General features: G+C 38.1%; 1 protein-coding gene across 5 annotated transcripts in view; it reads left to right on the top strand.

Moving 5' to 3' along the window:
• Window positions 1-23,416, top strand: part of rc3h2 (ring finger and CCCH-type domains 2) — a 40,751-nt gene that overhangs the window by 12,472 nt on the left and 4,863 nt on the right. For 3 of the 5 annotated variants that reach the window (XM_028462574.1, XM_028462576.1, XM_028462575.1), the window contains 18 exons: window positions 495-832; window positions 920-1,037; window positions 4,753-4,986; window positions 6,220-6,395; window positions 8,521-8,721; window positions 8,905-9,037; window positions 10,260-10,378; window positions 10,694-10,806; window positions 11,016-11,336; window positions 13,282-13,463; window positions 13,553-13,881; window positions 13,953-14,099; window positions 16,015-16,155; window positions 17,522-17,689; window positions 17,769-18,012; window positions 18,382-18,466; window positions 20,394-20,595; window positions 22,217-22,329. In XM_028462574.1, the coding sequence (XP_028318375.1) occupies window positions 602-832; window positions 920-1,037; window positions 4,753-4,986; window positions 6,220-6,395; window positions 8,521-8,721; window positions 8,905-9,037; window positions 10,260-10,378; window positions 10,694-10,806; window positions 11,016-11,336; window positions 13,282-13,463; window positions 13,553-13,881; window positions 13,953-14,099; window positions 16,015-16,155; window positions 17,522-17,689; window positions 17,769-18,012; window positions 18,382-18,466; window positions 20,394-20,595; window positions 22,217-22,329 (3,257 nt within the window). In that variant the 5' untranslated portion in view covers window positions 495-601. Of the gene's footprint in view, window positions 1-494; window positions 843-919; window positions 1,038-4,752; window positions 4,987-6,219; window positions 6,396-8,520; window positions 8,722-8,904; window positions 9,038-10,259; window positions 10,379-10,693; window positions 10,807-11,015; window positions 11,337-13,281; window positions 13,464-13,552; window positions 13,882-13,952; window positions 14,100-16,014; window positions 16,156-17,521; window positions 17,690-17,768; window positions 18,013-18,381; window positions 18,467-20,393; window positions 20,596-22,216; window positions 22,330-23,416 lie in introns of those variants that run through there. The other 2 variants (XM_028462577.1, XM_028462578.1) reach the window with 2 other exon arrangements.

Raw genomic sequence — 23,416 nt, 5'->3', positions numbered from 1 at the left:
TGTGTAATGACAAATGGTAGCTTAAATAGGGAAAATGTGGCAAACAATAGTAAAAAAGAATATTTATTGTTATTCATAGCTTATTTGGATGAAAAGTGGCCCGAAAAAAACTAAGAAAGGACAACAATTGTATAAAAGTGTCAAAAAGAATTTGCAAAAATTGACAAAAAAATAGGAAAAAAGGGATATTTATTGGGAAAATGTAGCTAAAATCTGAAAAATCGGTCAGAACTTTTTGACAATGGGACAAAGAAAGTGGCCAAAAAATATAGGTAAAAAGCAGTTAAAAAGTTTCCTCTTTTAAGGTTTTCTGTGGGAATAACAATTAAAATTAAGACATTAAGAGCCACATGTTGAGCATCACTGACTTAATAACGACTTCTACGTGGTGTCGCTGATAATTTAGTGCGCTGGTCTGGATAGAAAATGCCTGGGCTGAATTTTTGTCCCAGTCCACCCCTGGCTATAGCACGTGTTGATTGTGTTCCTCACAGTGACCATTGGCAGTGGCGTCCACGTTCAGGCTCTGTCTGCAGCAGGCCTCGCTGACATGCATTCCACCTGAGCTCAGCGGCGCCTCCCTCAGTGGAGTTACAGCAGGATGCCGGTGCAAGCAGCCCAGTGGACAGAGTTCCTGTCCTGTCCCATCTGTTACAAAGAGTTTGACAGCAGTGGTCACCAGCCCATTAGCCTGGGATGCTCCCACACGGTGTGTAAGACCTGCCTGCACAAGCTGCACCGTAAGGCCTGCCCCTTCGATCAGACACCCATCAGCACCGACATTGACCTCCTGCCAGTCAACACTGCCCTGCTGCAGCTGGTCGGAGCGCAGGTGAGGCAAAGTAACTAACCTTTATTTTCTTTGATTTCCTGTTTGTTTAAGTTTAAAAAGCTCTTTATGTGTGTTGCCTGATGGTAGGTGGCAGACGTGCAGCCGGTGACCCTGAGCAGTGCAGCAGAGGTTGAACACTATGAGGTCTGCAGGGTGTGTGTAGCAGAGCTGGCTCTCTACCTAAAACCTATCAGCGGAACAAAAGGTATATAGATTTCAGACATTTTATTTTTTTATTTTTTATTGACTTTCAAAACATTTATGAAACAGGAACTAAAAACCAAACTTTAACATAAAGGCTGATGCACCCACCCCCCTATCCCCATGTTAACAGCATATAAAAGGTTACAGTGAAAAAATATCAGAAAAATAAATATCATACCTCATATGACGCTGTGTCTGCCATTGATTTAATCCACTCATTTAACTCAGGGCATACAGTGGTCTTCCAGGGGGTATTCCAGAAAGGAGGTTTAACAAACTCTGAGTCTATCCATAAACTCTGAGTTAACATACCCCACTGAGTATCCGGTACAGCTGGTATGAAGTTGGTCAATCAACTCCGAGTATGTAAATCTTAAGTTACTCACAAGCACGATAAAAAGCCATCATCATTGGAGCAAAGATAATACGAGCTACCATGACAACGAGCCAGAAGAGACTCTCCATGTGTTTCACGATTCATTTTAAGGTTCTCTTACTGTTTTTTAAGTGTCTTAGTGGTCTTGGGCCTTCTTATCTTTCAGAACTACTTTTACCCTATGAGGCTTCTCGGGCCCTGAGGTCGTCCGGCGCTCGCCTTTTAGTAATCCCAAAAGTCAGGACACGCACTCACAGTGAGGCGTCGTTACAGTTTTACGGTCCCCATCTGTGGAACAGTCTATCGGAGAACCTCAAGGCTGCAGACAACAGTCATATTTTAAAAAACAGGCGCAAGACCCACCTTTTCAAATAAGCTTATAACTAATTATTTATTCATGTTAGGATTATCTTTCATGTTTTTATTGTTATCTTTTATGTAATTTTTCTAATTTTAGGATTGTTATCTTTTATGTTGTTCTTATAGTTTTAGGATTGTTCTTTTGTGTTGTTTTTATAGTTTTACTATGTTTTCGGATTACTATCCGAGAAGGTCTGAGAAGAGTGTCATGGTAAATTAAAGTGTTCTTTGAGAAGCGGTGTTCAGGTGGGTGGAGCCAGTTAGAAACCTAGTGTGTCTTATACAAAACCTGCCAGCGAGCAGGTTCAGTTCATGGAGAATGTTACCGTGGTGACATACTCATAGTAGAACCTACCACGCTTTCTAGAATCCATAAAGATTTAAAAGACTCCTTTAGGGACATTCGGCATTTGAGATCTGTCTCCCAATAGATACCTTTCTGGAGTTTGACAGACTTCAGTCCCTGACCAGGAATTTAGAAGCTCCAAGATTTTATTCCAAAAAGTTGTGGTAAGGAGACTGTTTGTAATCACCATGCGTGGGTTACAGAAGAGCTGCCTGCGAAACTTGGCATTCATGCTCCTCCCACATATTATGACACTGGAAGCTTTTGTACTTTCATACAATATGAAATAAAATCTGTCTCAGATAAGGGAAAAGTCATTTGTTCTGTACGTGTTGTTTCAGTATGGAGACATAATCCAGGTCACCTGCTAAAGCAGCGGATTCAGGTGGCATTAAGGCTGCTCTGGATATTTCTGAAACTACTGGGATTTTCACACAAGCATATCATGGAATTTGGTTAAAAAAAAAAATGAAAAGGGGAATATCTATTACACATCAGAAACTCAAATAACCACTCGGTACAACCAAGATAAATAGAAGACCATTTGCTACAACATCCTTTAACCTGACAACAGTTTTCGGTTCACACATGTACTCCAGAATGAAAGATGATAAAACTGTTGCCAGGTTTGTTGAGCCTGGATTTCTGCTTTAGAGTTCAGTCAAAAGGATTCCAATTGTGTCATGTATCAACAGTTCAGGTTGGTGGTGGGTTCAATGGAGTAATCGAGTGAATGTTTAATATATTTTAGCTCTTTAAAAGTAATTTCACCATGATTTAGTTTAGGTCAGTGGTTCCCAACCTTTTTCTTGTCATGACTCCATTTTTATATCCCAAATATTTGGCGACCCGGGAGGCTTTTTTCCCATCATATTTGTTGTATTGTTTTATAAATGCAGAGCAAACAGTATTAGTGCACAAAGTGACAATTAGTGCCAGCTAAGATATTTTTATACTGCATGTTATTATCCCCCACCACAAAGTGTGAAGTGGGATATAGGTTTGAGCTCCGTCCGTCCGTCCATCCGAGTTAAAGGGGACAGCTTTTTTCAAAAACCGTTGAGGATACAAAAACCAAATTTGCTGTGTGGCTTCAAGGTATCAATACCTTGATGGAGTTCGAAAATGAGAAGCGCCCAGTTATTTTTTCCGGAGTTATTGCCCTTGCTCCGTTTCTTTTTACTCTGTTTGAGGTATCTTCAAAGGGGACAGCTTTTCTCAGAAACCGTTTTAAGATACGATAACCACATTCGGTGTGTGGCTTCAGGGTATCAGTACCTTGATGGAGTTTGAAAATGAGAAGCGCACAGTTATTGCCCTTGTTCCTTTTTTTGGACTCTGTTTGAGGTATCTTCAAAGGGGACAGCTTTTCTTGCAAACCTTTTAAGATAGTTAGTAATTTTATATTCTGATGTGATAATATTTTCTTATGTATACATCTAAGTTCTTAGATTTAGGACATTTAGGAAAAGGTTGTGAGTTATAATGACAGCCAATCTGGCGGGGGATGTTGATGACTGTCTTCTTGTTTTAACTATATTAGAAAGTCAAAGTATAGAATACAGTTGTTTGAGCTTGTGTGTGGTGTTTTAATTGTAATAATAACAATAATAATAATAAATAATTTAATTGTTTTCTCAAAAAATGAAAAAATTTAAAATATAATTTTAATGACAATTTTTTTTTACATTGTATTATTACTAGACATTTCAGGCCACCCCATTTTATTTCCAGGGGACCCCAAGGTTAAAAAAACCCTGGTTTAGGTGATAACATATGTGTAGAACTGTACATAGAACAGTAACATGGTTCCCCAGTTTTGCGTTAAATTCTAATTATTATTCTTTTTAATAATTTATGATGGCAATTACAATTGCAAAGTAGATTATCTAAACTCAATTACAATTTCATTACGATTATGACATCGACACATTTTTTAAATTACAATTACAATTATAATTATGCTATAATCTATCAAAATACACAAAACTAAATATTTATACCAAAAATACACTAAATGACAACAGAAATGCCAAAAACTACACCAAAAATTTACAAACATGCACAAAATGCCTCCAGAATCACACTACAATGGCAATAAAAAACAATAATTATACAAAAAGACAACAGAAAGATACAAAAATACACAATGACTCCAAAAAACATACATTACAAAAAAATACACCAAACAAAAAAAATATAAAATCGAGTAAGAAAAACAACAAACACATTATTCATGCGCATGTCCCATAGAATTAAACCAGGGAAATTGCACACGCTATTTTACTTTGCACCCACAAATAAACCCCTTTATAACTCTACAGAGTATGTACACCTCTTTGTACATCCAACCTTCAAACACATACTCATTTGGCCATAATTGACAACTCTACTTAAGACCCCACTATATGAATACATACTTCCAACGGGCACTGTGCTAGTTTTAATTAATGATCAATTACACAATTGCAATTATAATTAACCCCAACCCTGGTAAGAGGGACATGGAATTTATCTCGGAGCCACAGGAGAGAGACAAAAGAGCCGCACTTGGCTCAGGAGCCTCAGGTTTCCTCGACGCTGCTGTTAAACGTCACAGATACACAGGTTGACCCTCAGCCATCTCTCCTACAGGTGTGGTGACCCTGAGCCCCAGCATGCTCAGTCGGCCCATGCAGAGGAAACTGGTGACCTTGGTGAACTGCCAGCTGGTGGAGGAGGAGGGCAGAGTGCGAGCTGTACGTGCGGGTCGCTCTCTGGGTGAGCGCACTGTAACCGAGCTCATCCTGCAGCACCAGAACCCCCAACAACTCTCTGCCAACCTGTGGGCGGCTGTGAGGGCTCGGGGCTGCCAGTTTCTGGGACCTGGTGAGAAAGCATGCAAACACACACTATCACATAGGATGACACACAATCATTTGTTTTTCAATAAAATCTACCAGTATTTGACTAATACAAGAGATTCAATTCTTTACTTTTTCAAAAATAGTCAGGGTTGGGGTCACTTATAATTGTAATCACGTAATTGCTAATTAATTACAACTATGACGTAATTATAATTTGAAAAAATATATTGCTGCTGTAATTGTAATTGAATTGTAATTAAGTTCAGATAATTAGTTCTATGGCTAACAGTTCAGCCTACTTTGGTAACATTTATTAAAATATGTTTTATATCAAGTTTACCTGTTAGTTCTCTTGAATGGTTCTTTTTTTAAAAAAAAAAAAAAAATCAATGGGTATACTGACACAAAAAAGGCTCGGACGCACACACCAAAAATTCTAATACCAATATTTTCATTGATTAGGAAGCCTAATAAGGTAACCAAGAGATGAAAAACAAAGTAGATGATAGATAATATTTTTTAGTGTATTTTACAGCTGATTTAAGACATGGGTCAAAACCGACCTGTTATCTTATGTAAGAGATGCTAACAGAAAGCTAACACACGAGGAATGTCACATTTTATGGGATTTATTAAAGGCTCAGTAACTGTGATTAATTGTAATTGAACTTTAGTAATTGAGAACATAACTGTAAGTGACTTTCAGGGGGAAAATGATAATTGTAATTGTAAAAAAATCTGGTCAAAGTAATCATTATTGAGTTGTAATTGAACATGATTAATTGAAGATGTAATTGTAATTTAAAAATGTAATTAACCCCAACCCTGAAAATTATATTAGATTATTAGTTGGTTATTTAATTGAGCTTGAAACTTTTACTTTTTTACAACTTTTTTTTAATGCTGCTTTGAATGGTATGTTTTTTTTTTTTTTTTTTTTGTAGCATGATTAAACTGTGGTACAGGGTGTCCTGTGATGATTACTCATAGGGCAGATTCTGAATGAGAACACGTTTATCATCATGATAAAGTAATGAGTTTACGTGAATGTCTGAGGACACCTTGTTCCTAAAACCCCAACGTAGACATGTCTGCTATTCAGGCTGAAGCCACTCAATATAAACATGTGATTTACCTGCTCATTCCTCATTATTGTCCACCATCTTTCTCCTTCATTCTCGCTTTCATCTCGGTGTCTCCTTTTCTCCTAGTTTCAACCTAACTTGTCCTCTTATCTTCAAACATTCTTCCACAGCTATGCAAGAAGATGCTTTGAAGTTGGTGTTGTTGGCCCTGGAGGACGGATCGGCCCTTTCCAGGAAGGTGCTTGTTTTGTTTGTGGTCCAGAAACTGGAAGCTCGGTTCCCTCAGGCGTCCAAAACCAGTATAGGCCACGTGGTGCAGCTGCTCTACAGAGCTTCCTGCTTCAAGGTGATTGCCATAAAATGGGGATTTCAAACATGTTTTCATTTGACCTAAATGATACAACATATAATGCTGCGTTCACACCGGATGCGTCACGAAATGTCCGTACATCCAGATTACATACAAAGTCAATGGATAGATGCGTCCCAGATGCGAAATCTTTCCTGTGCGACGGTGCGGTCCGATCCGCACGTCAAGTGCGTTGGCCGCAAGAGCGCGCTCCCGATTTTACGCATATCCGCACATCCACAAGAGTTGAAAATATTGAACTCCCGCGACCGTTTTGCATGACGAAAGCCAATCAGAGTCTTTGTTGACAAAGACGTCAGGCTGTCAACACGGACACCGGTCTGTTCACCCATTCAACCATGGAGTAGAAGCTGTGTGTGACCACCTGGAGCTGTATGACACGGCCTTTATAACCGGGACCGGTACGTTTCTTACGGCAGATGCGTCCGGTGCCGCAGAAGATGTATTCAGTGTGAAAGCAGCATAAGGCTACAAAAGTATTATTTTATTTAACAATATGCCAAGTATGTGGAAAAAAATTATCTGGTGATTTGCTAAACTATTGAGTCCAATTCTTAAAACTGCTGAATTAATTGTTTTGTTTGCATGAATTAGGAAAAAAATTGTTGCTGAAATGATTAAAATTGTCTGACAAACCTTTTATACACGTTTCTTTCCATGCACAGAGGGTATAGATAGTTAACAGTATATTTAAATGCATTGTTGAGTAAAATTTACAGTCATGTTTTGCAAACATTCTCTTATTTTAAAATGAATGCATGGTCGGCCTATTGAATATATGGACCTCTAGTTACTCCTATTGATTTTTTATTTTATTTTCAGATAAACACCACGCAAACACTTAATGTCATGTTCAAGCATCATTATGAGGGTATCAATACATTCCATTAACACAAACAAAGCAAGAAGAAAAAAATTTAATTAAATAATCATATAAAATAAATAAATAAATAATAAAAATATTAGAATAAAAAAAAAAAATTTAAATGCTTTATACTGTATATTAAAAATTTGCACCGCATAAGTCCAACAATACAAATCAATTCAGACTCATAAGATATTTACTTGAGCTGGAAACTTATTTTCTTGCAGGTATAACAAATAAGGTTTACTATTGTAATCCTAGATTCTATTCAACAACCTGTCGGATAGTCTTTCTAATGCTGCGAGTTGACCTAGAGAGATTTGCCATTGAATAACAGTAAGTGGCTGAAGGGGATTTCCACTCACGAGTAATTTTCATTTAATCATAATAGCAGTTTGTGCCCATTATGAAAGAGAAGAGGGTAAAATATTCTGTAGGTATACTGTATATCCCGAGAACGTAAAGCTTACTACAGAAGGGAATGTCAAAACCAACAACCTTGTATACTACTGCAATGATGAATAACCAAAATTCTTGCACTTTCGGGCATTCCCAGAGCGTGTGAACAAGTGTACTAATGTACTTTTAAATTGAGTTTCAATGCATCTGTTGCTTCATAAAGCTCTTATTACAAAACAAGCGTTTTCTTTCACATTATCCGATATGAGAAAATCCTTTCACGTACCACTCAAGCTGCACCGTAATTTCCGAAAAGCACGTATCTGTAATTGAGATATGTGGGTGTGTGTATTTCTGTGCCTGTTATCTGATTACAGACATTGCTGGCAGGGCAGAGATGCCGGCTGTTTGGTGATGATGTAACCGAGGTCTATATTTGCCCCTGACAGGACCGACCTACAGCATTAATAATATGATGCGAGACAACCAATTCTACAAGAAACAAAGAGTGAACTTAATGAATCTGATTAAATGGGATTGTGTTGATATATTTGTTAGCGGCAGGATCTGATGTTGACTGCGTTGGTGTCTTATGATGATTACTCATAGGGCAGATTCTGAGTAAGGGAGATTTCCCTTCATGTGATCTGGTTTTGAGTGTAAGTCTGATGACACCACGTACCAACAAGAAGACAAGGACACTGTAATAAATATGTAAAATGAATAGAATAGTAAGTTGAAATTTATAGGACTGTTTTTTTTCCTTTCATCTCTCCTCTTACACTTCCACTCTCCTGCTTTCCCATCCCTGTCCCTGTTGACCATCTTGGCCATCAGGTAACAAAGCGGGACGAGGACTCCTCACTGATGCAGCTGAAAGAGGAGTTTCGTACTTACGAGGCTCTGAGGAGAGAACACGATGCTCAGATCGTCCACATCGCAATGGAAGCAGGCCTGCGGATCTCGCCTGAACAGTGGTCTTCGCTTTTGTACGGAGACCTGGTCCACAAGTCCCACATGCAGTCCATCATTGACAAGGTGCCATTGTGACCCAGTGATGATCATTCAAAACATTCATTTAACAGCCGCTCAGTGCAGTTGTTGTGGCCACATTAGAATTGTGGACCACCCATTTGTCCTTCTAGTGAATCAGAAACACATTCATGCCTGTCCCTTTCTTTCTGTTTCAGACTGACTCTCCTCTTCTTTCCTCTGCTGCAGCTGCAGTCTCCAGAATCGTTTGCAAAGAGCGTTCAGGAGCTGACGATTGTTCTGCAGAGGACAGGAGATCCTGCTAATCTCACAGCCCTTAGACCGCACCTAGAGCTGCTGGCCAACATAGACCATAACCCAGGTACTTCCCTTCAGATGATCCTTCAAAGTGCTCTAGCTTCTTCTCCATCTTAGCACATTGACTAGCACTAGCTTCTTCTCCATCTTAGCACATTGACTAGCACTAGCTTCTTCTCCATCTTAGCACATTGACTAGCACTAGCTTCTTCTCCATCTTAGCACATTGACTAGCACTAGCTTCTTCTCCAACTTAGCACATTGACTAGCACTAGCTTCTTCTTTATGTTAGCACATTGACTAGCACTAGCTTCTTCTCTATGTTGTTAGCACATTGACTAGCACTAGCTTATTCTCTATGGTAGCACGTTGACTAGCACTAGCTTCCTCTTCATGTTAGCACATTGACTAGCACTAGCTTCTTCTCTATGTTAGCACATTGACTAGCACTAGCTTATTCTCTATGTTAGCACATTGACTAGCACTAGCTTATTCTCTATGTTAGCATGTTGACTAGCACTAGCTTCTTTATGTTAGCACATTGACTAGCACTAGCTTATTCTCTATGTTAGCACGTTGACTAGCACTAGCTTCTTCTTTATTTTAGCACATTGACTAGCACTAGCGTCTTCTTTATGTTAGCGCGTTGGCTAGCTCTAGCTTCTTCTCTATGTTAGCACGTTGACTAGCACTAGCATCCCCTGTATGTTAGCACGTTGACTTGCACTAGTTTCTTCTCTATGTTAGCATGTTGACTAGCACTAGCTTCTCCTGTATGTTAGCACGTTGACTTGCACTAGCTTCTCCTCCAGCTTTGCAGTTGTTGGTTTGCATCTTTCTACGCCGTGTCGTTATCTTCGAAGGTCTTTAAAGTAGAAAGTACAGATATTTGGTTAAAACAGTAAGGAGTAAAAGTGAAAAGTCACCAAGAAATACTCAAGTAAAGTACAGATACCAGAAAAACTACTTAAGTACAGTAAAAAAGTATTTGTACAAAGTATTTGTACTTTGTTACTTGTCACCTCGGCTCTTAGCCTTAGCTATCGCAGATGCAATTGCTGAATGCCAACGAACTACCGCTAATTTGCTAGCAAACGCCAAAACAGCTGCATGAAATTCAACCAATATAAAAACAGAATCTATCAAAATAATGTCTCAGGATAACTTCAGGTAATGTGTCCCTTTGTGTCTTTTTTAATACGTTGTAACGAAGCAATGTGTGCAGCTTTGTAGTCGCATGAAGGTTTCAACCTCTACTGAATTAAATGATGTGGTTTTGTGTCCAGACGCTCCAATGCCTTCATGGAAAGAACTGGAGAGTGTAATGCTGGCCATTAAGTTGGTGGTTCATGGACTGGTGGAATTCATACAGAATTTTAGCAAGAAGAGCCACGACAGCCCTCAGGTAGACGTTTTTAAATATTAGCGATTTATTTTTTAACGGTTAGACTTAGAGCTACTTATTTGCCGTAGCCTTTATTAAAAAATTACTAGCAGTTATATTCCTGATGCAACTGCACAAAATTAGCCGATCTGATAACATCGAGTGGATAATGAAGCAATGACAATTCAACACTGTCATGCAGTGACTTGAAGAGAAGATTTTGTCTTAGTCTAAATCCCAAAAAGAACAGAAAGACCCTTTTCCTCTTGTATGAGACGATCTATCATCTTCCTCCGTGACGTAAATCCATCAGTATTGCTTCTTTGTGCATCGTAGCCTCAAGCCAACAGCAAGTACAAGACCAGCATGTGCAGAGATCTTCGTCAGCAGGGAGGCTGTCCGCGGGGAACCAGCTGCACATTCGCACACACACAGGATGAATTGGAGAAGTAAGTACAAGGAAAATATATTCTCTTTTCACAGTAACCAAGAAACAAGTGTCTGTGGTTGAAAATTACCTCCATTGTGCATTTTAATGTATTGAAGCTAGCTTGAGCATTAATGGAAGCTTTATTTTCTCTCATACAAACAGGTTGAGCTCAACTGTTCTCCATATTTAAGTAAATATATATAAAATGCATTTTATTTTTTTTCCCAGATTCAGACTGGGAAACAAAAAAAGCAGTAGCGTGAGTCGCACTTTCCCAGTAGCTCCTGGTGTTATGAATAAAACCTTTACCTTGGAAGGACATATACACACCGACGTGACTCCAGGGATGGGACTGGGGCTCAAAGAACCCGAGGAGAACATGTCCTGCACAACGGAGGGACATCAGAGTCTGACTCATCCCCAGCAGATCTCCAGGGGAGCTGAAATGACTGAGGAAATGAAAAGAGCTGTACCAAATGGAAGCAGTGGGATCAATGGATCCAATGGGCTTTCAGGCCCCAATAAAGTCACACCAGTGTCCACAGAACAGTAAGACCTTTGTAATTTATTCATAAGTGTTTTGTTATGTTTCATTAAAAGATTCTATAGTCATATTAAACAAATGTTAATCTTTATTATTCACAAAAGGTTTAGTGGTATTAAAACATGTGCAAATGTCACTCCACGCGCGAATAAGGAGTACAAAGCCCAGGGAATCAGGACTGCGCGTCTTCAGCGCGTCAGAATGATCCCTCATTCCATTTAGCGCATTTCCCTCTAATGAATATGCATAGCAGGCGGATCTCCCAGGGGGAGCAAAGATATGGGAGGAGGAAATGCAAATAAATTAATGCAGGGGACGCAATGCGATTCATGAAATCTGGAACTGTTAGCGGTGATTGTTTTAGGACGGAAAAATAATGCAACTGAGAAGCAGGTGCAGACACATGCAGTTGACAGAAAACACAGCGGAGATAGAAAAAAGGCTCTAGTGTGTGTATGTGTGTGTGAGAGCTGGACATGTGGACCCGGCGGCTGCGTTGCTGAGGGTCGCTGTGTGCAGAGATGGATATATGGATTTGACCATAGATCGATGTAGCTTTGGACCCGCTGCTCCAGTGTGTGTCTTTCTCTCCATGTTTAGCCCATCAAAGTCTCGTGTCGTGTTGATGTCAGTCGCGTAATTTACACAGTGGTGGTCAACTGATGGCGCAATGTTAACATATGAGAGTGTGCGTGACACAGCGCTGCTCAGACCATGCTGCATTAATTCAGATCAATGGTAGATCAATAGGACAATTTCTGTCCAAATCTGCCTGCGTTTCATGGACTGATCAGAGCAAAGTTACAGATACTGACAGAGCACCCACAATACATTAGGGAGAAAAATATCATTTTTTTACATTGTTTTAAAAAAAAAAGATTTTTTTTTTATTTTTGTATTTGTTTCTTTAGTTTTATACATTATTAAATGTTTGTGCAGCAGACAGAGAAGTCCATCTGCCTCAAATTGAAGTTCTTCAAATGTCAGTGTGCTTGTTCGCACTGGCTTCTCCACATTACGAGCAAAACGCTCATTTAAATAGGGGTGGTTTGCACCACTTCTGCTTGTGCACTAATAATTACAGCAATCTTAGTGAAGTCCAAGCAGCAGGTGAGGAAACTGCATCACTATAGGATTTAGGGAAGCAACTGGATTACCACCCTTTATTTCATATCTTTGTGAATCCGCCCCAAAGTGTGCTAAACCATGTCTTAGCGCAGCTCATTTCCAATGCATGTTCAGTGTGAGCCTAATGTGTTGCTGGTTCATTGGTGCTCTTACAAAGCATTTTAACAAGTCCCAAGACACTTGTTCAGTCAGTTCAGCACCATTTAACTTCTTAGTCTCTTCTGTTGTCCAAAATCTCCCCAATGCCACCTGTGCATTTGTCACTCTAGCTCTTTATAACATGACCCAGTGAATAAAATAGCCGATCAACTGTTCCTTCCTATCATTATTAGTATATTTTAGTCATTCTTTCTATTCTGCCAGTTTATCCTTCACAAAGTTGTGGGGTTTGCTTTAAACCACAGATGCCTTTTCATTTTTTGTAGTTTCACAATGTCCGTTGATCTAATACCAAAAAAATTACAATTTACTCAGTAACGGTCGGGTGTAGAAATATAACAAATTACTTTACTTCTTTTAAATGTGCTTAAATACAAGTAGAAAGACTGATTTAGAAATATACATCTGAATTCGACTTGTTTATTGTTTTGTACATTCTTTTTCTGTTTTAACCAAATGCATGTTGTAATCAGCTCTCATTTCCCCAAAACATCCATCAACCCATCTATTTACAGACCTGCTTGTTCCTGTTTTTCAGGGTCGGGGGGCCCCAAAACATTTGTTTTGGATTCAAAATTTTAACCTTATCTATACATCACTTTGTGTTTATGCTTTTCTTCTTCTTCTTCTTCTACTTTGAATGAATCTGATCTCTCCTTCCAGGTCCTCAGGCAGTCATTCATCAACATCGTCTCCCTTGAGGACAGTTGGACGTGCTGATGTCATCACTCCTGCGCACAAACACGGTCCGTTCATTCTGCGACCACCACATCCGTCTCAGACATCGGAGCTTTACTACCATGAGCCCCACTCGGCGTATGATGCAGCACACTACCAACCCACGTGTAAGTCAACATTCCAGCTCTCCTATTGACGTCATCATATAAGAGTTTGAACCAACACGCTTATCTTCTTCTGTCTTCCTGCCAATCAGCAGGTTCCTACTACTCTTCTCCTCTTCACCCTCCTCACAAAGCATGTTTGACTCGATTCCTTCGATCCACTAACGTCCCAGAATCCTCACTACCTCCTTCACTTGCCCACCCACCATCGTCCTACCCGAATGACCCTCAAACATCCCTCCCACCATCTTCCACATCCTCCGTCTACCAACCAGCGCCACCTAGAGATCGGATGGGCCCTCCTCCTCCTCCTCCTCCTGCCTTTCATCACCATCCTGGGCAGCCTCACTATGGGCCCCTGGCCCCGCCACACAATGTGTATGCTCCCCTCTATGACAGCAGGAGAGTGTGGAGGCCTCAGGTGATCAGAACATCTGTTAATTATTGAAGCTGTGCGACTGTACAGATGATTGATGGGGCTTTGTGTTATAGCTGTACCACAGAGAGGATGCCAGGAGTAACTCACTGCCTCCAGAGCTGCTGCATTCCTCTGTCTACCAGCCTCCACTCAGGGAGAGATTCAACTCACTCGACAGTAACTACAGTTCTGGAGCGGAGCACCGTGCAGCGCTGCACAGGGTCAGTAAATCCCAATGCAGCTCTGTTTTAGGTCAAACCACTTCTACACCATTGATGAAACATCTATTGATTTTACAGATTCATCTGGGAATGATAATGCTTTCATATGGAAAAAGGAAAATTATAATGACTGTGCTGCTCTGCAGTAACACTGCTACAGATTGATAATAATAATTAGATTAGATTAGAGAAATTTTATTAATCCCCAATGCAGAAACTTGCACATTGCAAGTTGTACGGTTTATACATACAGTCCACAACATGATGTTAAAAGTACATACAAAAAAACTAAAAGAAAAAGATAAAAGAATACTATAAAAATGCTATTGACAATGATTTAGAGCTTCCACAGAACAGACATAGCAACAATTTACAGATGTTCATTAAAATAATAAACTGCTGCCAGAATAAAAGAGGTTCTTAACCATTCAGTGAAACATTTAGGCACCACCAGACAATGTATATAATAATAATAATAATAATAATAATAATAATAATAATAATAATAATAATAATAATAATATATTTTATTTGTGGTGCACTTTAAATTCATGATATTTCAAAGTGCTTAAAGCAACAATATAAAAAAGTTAAAACAGCAATAAAAATCAATATGTGTTAGCTCATGTTGAAAGACAAGACACTTTTTTAACAAATTGGGTGCATAAAATAACCTTTTGTTTAAAAAGGGTGAGATAAGTATGGAAGAGGATTGGAGTCACTGAAAAAAAAGTTAAAACAAAACAAAAAAAAAACAGATCCAGTTGTAGAAGGAAAAAAAAAATCACAATTGTCGAACACTTTTTATTTATCATCCACTTCTTTCTTTTTTCATCTGTTTCTATTGCAAGCTCCTCCATCACTTACAGGTGTCCCAAAATGGTAACAGATGAAAATGAAGGGAAAAAAAAGCAAGGCTGGAAAAAAAAAGTTAAGACAAAAAACAAAACAAAAAACAAAGACAAAAAAGAATTGATTTGAAATGTTTTTTTTTTTGTTGTTGTTTTTTTAAAGCGTGGTTGTGATTCTTTTTTCTTCCACTACTGGATCTGTTTTTTTTTTCAGTGGCTCTGTTTTTTTTTTTTTTTCTTCCAGTAGCCCTCATCCTCCTCCATAGTTAAGAGATACCACCCTCAAACGAATTTGGATAAATATTGTTATATCCAAGCAACACCAGCATAATGTCCACTTAAAAAAACAGTTTTTGTGCTTGTAGGAAGGCACGTTGTCAGGGAGAGAAATGACCACAGTCTTGTTCTGCATGAATTGAAAAAACATCCTGAATAATTATGTATCGACACTCTCATTTACATATATGTATACAGTATTTATATCTGAATATCCTCGGCAATGTTTCCTCTTTTGGTTTTATGTTTTTTCACGCCCACACCTCATCTCACTTTTACCTCTGCTGCCTGTCAGAGTGCTGCAGTGAGCAGCTCCTGCCTCCCCCGTAGTCCTCCCACTTCTCACCCAAACAGGCCTTTGCCTCTCTCTCTCTCTCTCTCTCTCTCTCTCTCTCTCTCTCTCTCACTCACTCTCTCTTTCTTCACTCTGTCTCATATCCATATACCAGTGCATCATGTTGCTGTTGGACATGGAATGACATATATTGTCATATTGGTGAAATAAATTGTGCTTTAAATACAAAAGCAAAAAAATACTAGAGGGGGAAAAGTATATCATTGTTATATCCACTGTTTAATTTAAATGTAGTTTACAAGGCATAGATATTTGAGCGTCCTGGTTTACTTTCTAATCTACACAAAGGATTAGTTGTCATTTTATTCTCTTCAGTCGGATGTATTTACAACCTTGACTTCTAATTTAAAGCATTTCATATAAATATGGGCTTTTCATAATTGTTTTTATTTTAATGTTAGTCTGTTTTTCACTTCTTTTTTTAAAAATTCAGGACTATGGACGTATTCCACTGAGCTATGAGGATCTGTTCAGAAGAAAAGAACAGTGGGCTCACCATCATCATCATCACCATCACAACACCAACAGGCTGTCGCAGTCCTCATCCATCTTCACCATCGACTTTGGAACAGAGGTAAAAAAAAAAAAAAAATAGGTAATTGGAGGATGTAGTGTTTAAAGTCAGACTTTGGACTCCATGCCTGCGTTTATGATGGTTAAAGATGTTACGCTATGGTCACATCACCTGCAGGAAGCTGAAAGTAGGAGCAGTGTATAGTGTTCATCATTTTATAAACTTATTAATGTGTTGTGTTTAATTCCCCTCCCAAAAGCTAACGCCTAAGCGGCACCCGATGCGTTTTAGGTGGGAGGCCGTTGCCTAGCAACTGCGGAGGAAGATATATCACTGTACAATTATGGTGGTGTTTGGTGTGTTTGTGTGCCTGTGTGTGTGTTTGAGTGAGGGAGAGAATAGACGAAACAGTAGAACCCATGAGGTGAGACATTACTAGGCAGTGACTCAGACATACAGCTTTGTTCAACAGCCTGTCTGAGTGTTTCTCTAAAGGCATTTTTCATTATTTGTCTTTCTTTTACTCACAACAACCTTCTAGGGGCTTGTTAGCATCATTTTACTTTTTAAAATGTATATTTACAAACGTGTGTGGTCCATATTTCACAGCTGACTAAATTACAGCATAGCGTTATGGTTTTAGTAAGAACTACTAAGAATAACAAATTAAAACACTTATTTAATCAGACTTTGTTTTTTATTCCACGCCACAAAGTGTGAAGGGGGATATACAGTAGGTTTGAGCTCTGTGCGTCCGTGTGTTTGTCCGTCCGAGTTAAAGGGCACAGCTTTTCCCAGAAGCCGTTTAAGATAGGATAACCAAATTCAGTGTGTGGTTTCAGGGTATCAATACCTTGATGGAGTTCGAAAAAATGAGTAGCACGCAATTATTTTTTCCTGAGTTATTGCCCTTTTTCTATTTTTTTACTCTGTTCAAGGTATCTTCAAAGGGCACAGATTTTCTCAGAAACCATTTAAGATAGGTCAACCAAATTTGCTGTGTGGCTTCAAGGTATCAATACCCTGATGGAGTTCGATAATGACAAGTGCGTAAATATTTTTTCCGGAGTTATTGCCCTTGTGTCGTTTTTTTTTTACTCTGTTCGCGGTATCTTCAAAGGGGACAGCTTTTCTTAGAAACCGTTTAAGATAGTTAATAATTTTATATTCTGGTGTGGTAATATTTTTCTTATGTATACATCTAAGTTCTTCGATTTAAAACATTTAAAAAAAGGTTGTGAGTTATAATGACAACCAATCTGGCGGGGGATGTTGAAGACTGTCTTCTTTTTTTTTGTTTTGTTTTTCCAAATAATTGTGTCCTTGTCACAAGCATTATGATGTTTAGGATCTGTAATATATATATATATATAATTTCAGACAGAAGAAGCCTCATCCAAGTGTTTCCGCTCTCTATCTTGTTCAGCATGTGGAAAGCAGTGGAGGTCCGTGCGTTGGATGCCGGTTCAGAGGCGAGGACAGCTTAGTGCATTACTCACCTTGGTCCTGTGGTACCATTGGCCCCTGCCTCAGCACCTTTGAGCCCGACCCTCTCACACACACCACGGCTCCTCACTCCTGCTCTGAGCACCCAGTGAGAATACAGACAAACCAAACATTTCACACAATAAGAGTGTCATATTTTCTAACAGTGTCATATTTTTTTATCGCAGGATTCAAACAGTAACGAAGGAGGAGGCGGTGAGATTGGTGGGGTTGGAAAGCGATGGCTGCATTCGTTAGATCCTTGTCGGCGTCTTAAAGACGAAGACCCCATCATTCCTTTCAGCGAGGGACCCATCATCTCAAAGTGGGGAGCCATATCCAGAGCGTCCCGCATGGGCTACCACACCACTGACCCTGTCCAAGCTACGGCCTGCCAGGGCACCGCCAACACCACACCCATCAACTTCAAAGGCAAAGAGCAACAAAAAGAGGATATTTCAGGGGGTGTTTGGATAGAGGAAAAAGGATATTGTGTTTTTAAGTAACTTTAACTTTATTCCTGTAGCTGCTATTTTCTGTCTATGAGCAAAAATCCTCGTATGACACATAGATAAGAATTAAACAGACTATTTAACACTTTTATTTTTATGTACTCAATGCAGTGCTGTTTATTGACTTCCTACTCACTAACAGCTTTTGAATTTGAACCTATAGGAATACCTTTGGTAGCATTCCCAGGGATAAGGTTGATAGCATCTAGTTTGTGTTGTATTTTTATTCTTATTCTTTTAACTGGTTGACCTGTGTGAGTTTATTGAAGGTCATTGTTTGTTCACTCAGAATACAACCCTAGCTTGGATCACACTGACTACAGATGGAGCTCCAGAGGCTCAGACTCTTCCAGCCAATCCAGTTTCCTCGAAAGGTACAAAATTATTTGCATTACTTTGATAAGAATCTTCAATATCATTTACATGTATCCCTTTTTGTATTATCCACTCTCCAAATTCTCTTTGTTAATGCTATTCCTTTGTTTAGTTGATGTTTATGAATGTTATAGTTGTAAACATAATAAAGGTGCAACAATAGTAACCGATGGCTTTGAAATGATGAGCGGCAAAACAAAAGCAGCAGTTTACACATAATCATATTACCATTACATATTAACATATCAGGACTCTGTACCAGTTATGGAATGTTGGTTTTTAAATAACAGATAAATTCAAAAGGATTAACATAATTTAGAACATAAAAAACTTGTTTTGGCGCCTCATAAATGTTTTTCTTTTAATACAAACTCATTTTTTAACAATCTCTATTTTATAGCCTACCTTTACCTGGTTTTATTTGCCTTAATCTTCTGAGATTAAAAGTCTTTGTAATCTGAGATGTATTTTAATCTCTGAATTGTGACTTTTATTCTCTGAATTGAAATTTTTAAGAATTCTTAATCTCAAAAAAAAGTCCAAAAAAACAATTAAGTACAGAACAAACAAAACTGGTGACAATGAACTCAGTGATGAAATAAATGGAATCATGATGCTACAGAATAACCCCAACTCATGACTAGGGTTGGGCACCGAGTTCCAAATAGGAACCGGTTCCTAACGTCCGGTTCCAGAATCGTTACAAAGATGTTTGCAGTTTGATTCTTTTTTTCGATTCCTAAATGCCTGAACGGAGATATGAACTAATCACCAGTAAAAAGCCAAGTAAAACTCCGTAAAACAATCACCAGGAATAAATATTAGCTCCCTGGTAAAGATAGTAGCTCTAACAACAGGTAAAATGATAAACTGATGATATTACAGCCTGTGAATACAATACGGGGACGCATTTACTCCGCCTCTGGGTCCTAGTGCCAGCCGGCTGGTGAAGCCTGTTCCGTTTACCGAGGTCCGTGTGTGTTTAATAAGTCTGTGTGTGTCCAAAGTCTGCATGTTTATGCCTCCGTTCATCCACTCTTTTCATTATATCCATGTCTTTTAAGGCTCTTATTAAATAGTAGTCCTGGCCGCCACCATCTTGGATTATGTCGTCACCAGCGCGTCATCGCCGCAAGTCGCAAAATGACCCAAATAACTGTAAAGAGGTCTTATATTAGTCTATTTTCTTTTTAAAGTGGTGTTTTTTGTGGCTTTAGACTCCAATTACATATATGTAATTCCCTACAATATAAACAGGTTCACAATATAACTATTTTTATAGTTTCTGTTTCCACTGTATCCAGAATAATAATAATCTTTCTCAATAAGAACTGTTGATTGATTTGTCACATGACTGTTCCAGGGTTTGCTTGAGTTTGTTTTATTTAGTTTCACATCTACCTGGGCTGTAGCTCTTTGTTTTGTGAACTGCTGACAACTTGTTTGTAGTTTTGTTTCAGCAGGTTTCACTTTTACAGTTACAGTTAGGGACCTTTGTACTTGAATATCCTAGTTACATTACAGCAACCAAATTAAACTGTATCAACTATGTGAATAATAAAAATGGCCTGTGTAAAGGCTTTTTCAAATTAAAAATTTCTCCTGTGAAATCTGTGACCTGTTGACCTGCATAACTCAAAGAATCGGAATCGAGAATCGTTCAGAACAGGAATCAAAATTGAGAATCGGAATTGGAATCGTTAAAATCCAAACGATGCCCAACCCTACTCATGACTGTGTAGCCTAAAACTTCCACTAAAAACTACGAGACAAACTAAAACAAAATCAGACGAAACCTTTTCAAAAGAAGAAGGTACAGAAATAATCCAAAGACAGAGCCCAATATTTATTTATTGATTGTAACCCACAAAGCACAAATAGGTGACAGATACAAATCTATTTTTGTGTGTATTGTATGTTTTACAGTGATCACCTTTGTGCATCAGAGCTGCGAAATACTTTAATAAGCAGTGGAGAAAAAATGGGGTCCGATCTGCAGGAGCATACTGGCACGTACAGTCAGGATCAGAGCCACGCTGAGAGCGAAGCCGACCCAGACCAGGACATTGAGCTGGAGCTGTGTGTTCTGGACATGGAGGAGTCAGACCAGCATGAGCTCAAGTCTCAGGTAGGATGGATTTTGTGTGAATATGCCAACAAAGGAAACACATCACTCTTGCTCAGTGGTTCTCAACTGGTCTCACCCTGGGACCTACATTTTGCCACGGTCATTAAATCGCGAGCCACTTTTTTTTTTTTTTTTTTTCTCTTTTTTTAGAATTTAACCAACCAAATTTAGTTTTTCAAAAATGGTTGTTGAAAACACACATATATAATCTTTTTTAAAACATAAATGTATGTATTTTCCTGTGCAACATACATTTCACAGCATGCCTGTCAAAAGAAAAGTTTCTTTCAAAATAAAAGACAAGTTCAACATGAGAGACATTTAGTAGGCTATTTGTTTATTTTTAAAAAGCTGTCCACGACCCACCAAGTACAGGTCCGCGACCCACTTATGGGTCCCGACCCACCAGTTGAGAATCACTGCTCTAGGTCATATGTGTCAAACTCAAGCCCCTGGTGCCAAATTTGGCCCTTTAGAGCATCCCATTCATCCCGCAGGAGATAATGAAATTGACAGAAAACATAAATCATTTTGTAAATTACCAAATAATCAGTTGTAAATTGCTGTTGAAAGAACTCTAAATACTGTATGTCCAAAATCCTGTCATTTTAAATTATTACACAAAATTTTCCCAAATTAAATAAAAATTTGTCAAATAATAAATAAATAAAATAGCATTTAAGTATCTGTCATTTATTGCTGTTGTTGATGCCTTCCATACTCTATTTATATTATATAGATATATTGTATATTTATATCATTTACAAAAGGAACAGGAAGAAGTGTAAACTTGTTAAGTCCCACCCCCTTATCATCCAATGATTCGTTGCAGTATTACTATTACTTCCTATACATAATGAATGGATTTAATGTAGAATATGCATTGATATATAATCAATCAACTGCACCAATAAACAGTATATAAATATACCATATACATCATCAACTTCTATACAATTAATACAATGCCAATTATTACTAAATATTTATTATGGCAATGTATATTACCACTATCATTTTAAATATATTGACAGTTCACTACACATATAAAAATATAATAACCAAGAGATTAATTGTTGAAGTAGAGTGCCATCTGTTCCTGCTTCCAACAATATGAGGCAGTCATTTCACTACATTTAATTATTCTTTAAGTTTTAGATAACTTCTGATTATTTATTTTTTCTCTTTGAATAGAATTTTTCAACACTTTTTTTTGTATTTTTTTGTATTACAAGAAACGTGTATTCTGTCTATTGTTTTGTGGAACGTTCTTTGATGTGGATTGCAGCCCATTTTTAAGGGGTGATGGTGGGTCCACTCCTGAAGCCTAATCAGTTGGCACTACTCTGCTAGCACACTCTACAAACAGTGTTACCAGGTGTGCAATTTAGAAGTTACAAAAACACTTTAATTATGCCATATTTTCAGGGGGCATTTTTAAATAGATTTGTAGTTTGGCAATACTGAAACTGGACGTTGCTGAGCAACTGGAATGGATTTTTTTTTTTTTTTTTTTTTTTTTTAAATTAGAAGCATTTGGAAGAAGATAGTGGCACTAATTAACTTCAGTGCAAAGTTAAAAGACAATAATGAACCACAGCTATTTTCCCTTTTCCCTCAGGAGTGTTTAGATGTGCCTCCCTCATCCTCACCTCTCTGCTGCTCCCCTGTGGAGGATCAGTCCCAAACAGACGGAAGGATGGACTCCAATCATTTAAAAAAGATTGCCTTCAGGTGAATTAAGCTCAGGAAAAGAGTCTCAATGCTTCCTTTTTTACCTCCTTTAGAATAGGAAACACTGATGCATCCTTTACCAAAGGAGACGAGATACTGCTGGCCCACAATTCCATGGTGCATTTTTCCTTACCTTAAACTACCTTCATCTTAAATGAACACTCAACCCAAATGACAAAGACAGCATCAGAAACTGCATTTGCGATACAGAGCACTTTAAACGTACAATTGTGGACACGTTTCACAAACTGCGACTTTGTAATTACTCAAAATATAGTTTCTAGTTTCCTGGTAAGTGCAAAGACAAAATCTATCCACCGTATTGTACCTGGTCATTTTCGGAAGAACGTCCTAACTTCCAAAAAACTGGATAAAAACTGCTCATTATTTAAAATGCTATTTCACCGTAGAGATATACAGTGTTGACTTGAAGTGTAAATATGAAGTGACAAGAACATAATTTGTGAACGCTGATTGGCTGAAATCTCCAAAATGGCAATGGCCCACATATACATTTCTAATGTGTGTTTGAGGTTAAAAGTGTATATAAATGACTCCAATGACATTTCAGACACAAATGAGTAGCAAAGTGCTTTCCAAAGTGCATTCATGCGATGGGTTGCAAATCACTTTAAGGAAAAATTCACAGTCGAAACCTACTCTATGGGCCTTTTAGCTAAAAACTGATAATGCAATAAAACCAAAAATATAATGCCAGCCAATACTGTAATAAAAAAAAAAGACAATTTCGTATGTAATACTTTACAATAACTAATAATGAATTTTGACAATAACATAGTTATTGTCAAAATAATAATAACAAGTTATGATTATGTTATTAAGACTGCATAAAAAAACATTGATAATGGCATAACCTCAAAATTGCAAAAACTAAATCACATGAATATGATTGCTATCTTTGAAAGTTAAGTGTCATTTTGCAGCTTCTGTGCAGTATGGGTTAGTCATTATATATATTTTTGGAACAATCTTTCTTTCATGATTCTCATCTTACCTCCATAATTATTTGTTGTACTTACTTTTAATGTATCTATATTTTTAAAATGTTGTTTATCTGCTTATTATG

Source organism: Gouania willdenowi, chromosome 12, assembly GCF_900634775.1.
Source record: "Gouania willdenowi chromosome 12, fGouWil2.1, whole genome shotgun sequence".
NCBI classification, from domain to species: Eukaryota; Metazoa; Chordata; class Actinopteri; order Blenniiformes; family Gobiesocidae; genus Gouania; species Gouania willdenowi.
Note: the sequence above shows the minus strand (reverse complement) of the source record. Positions and strands in the feature narration are given on the sequence as shown.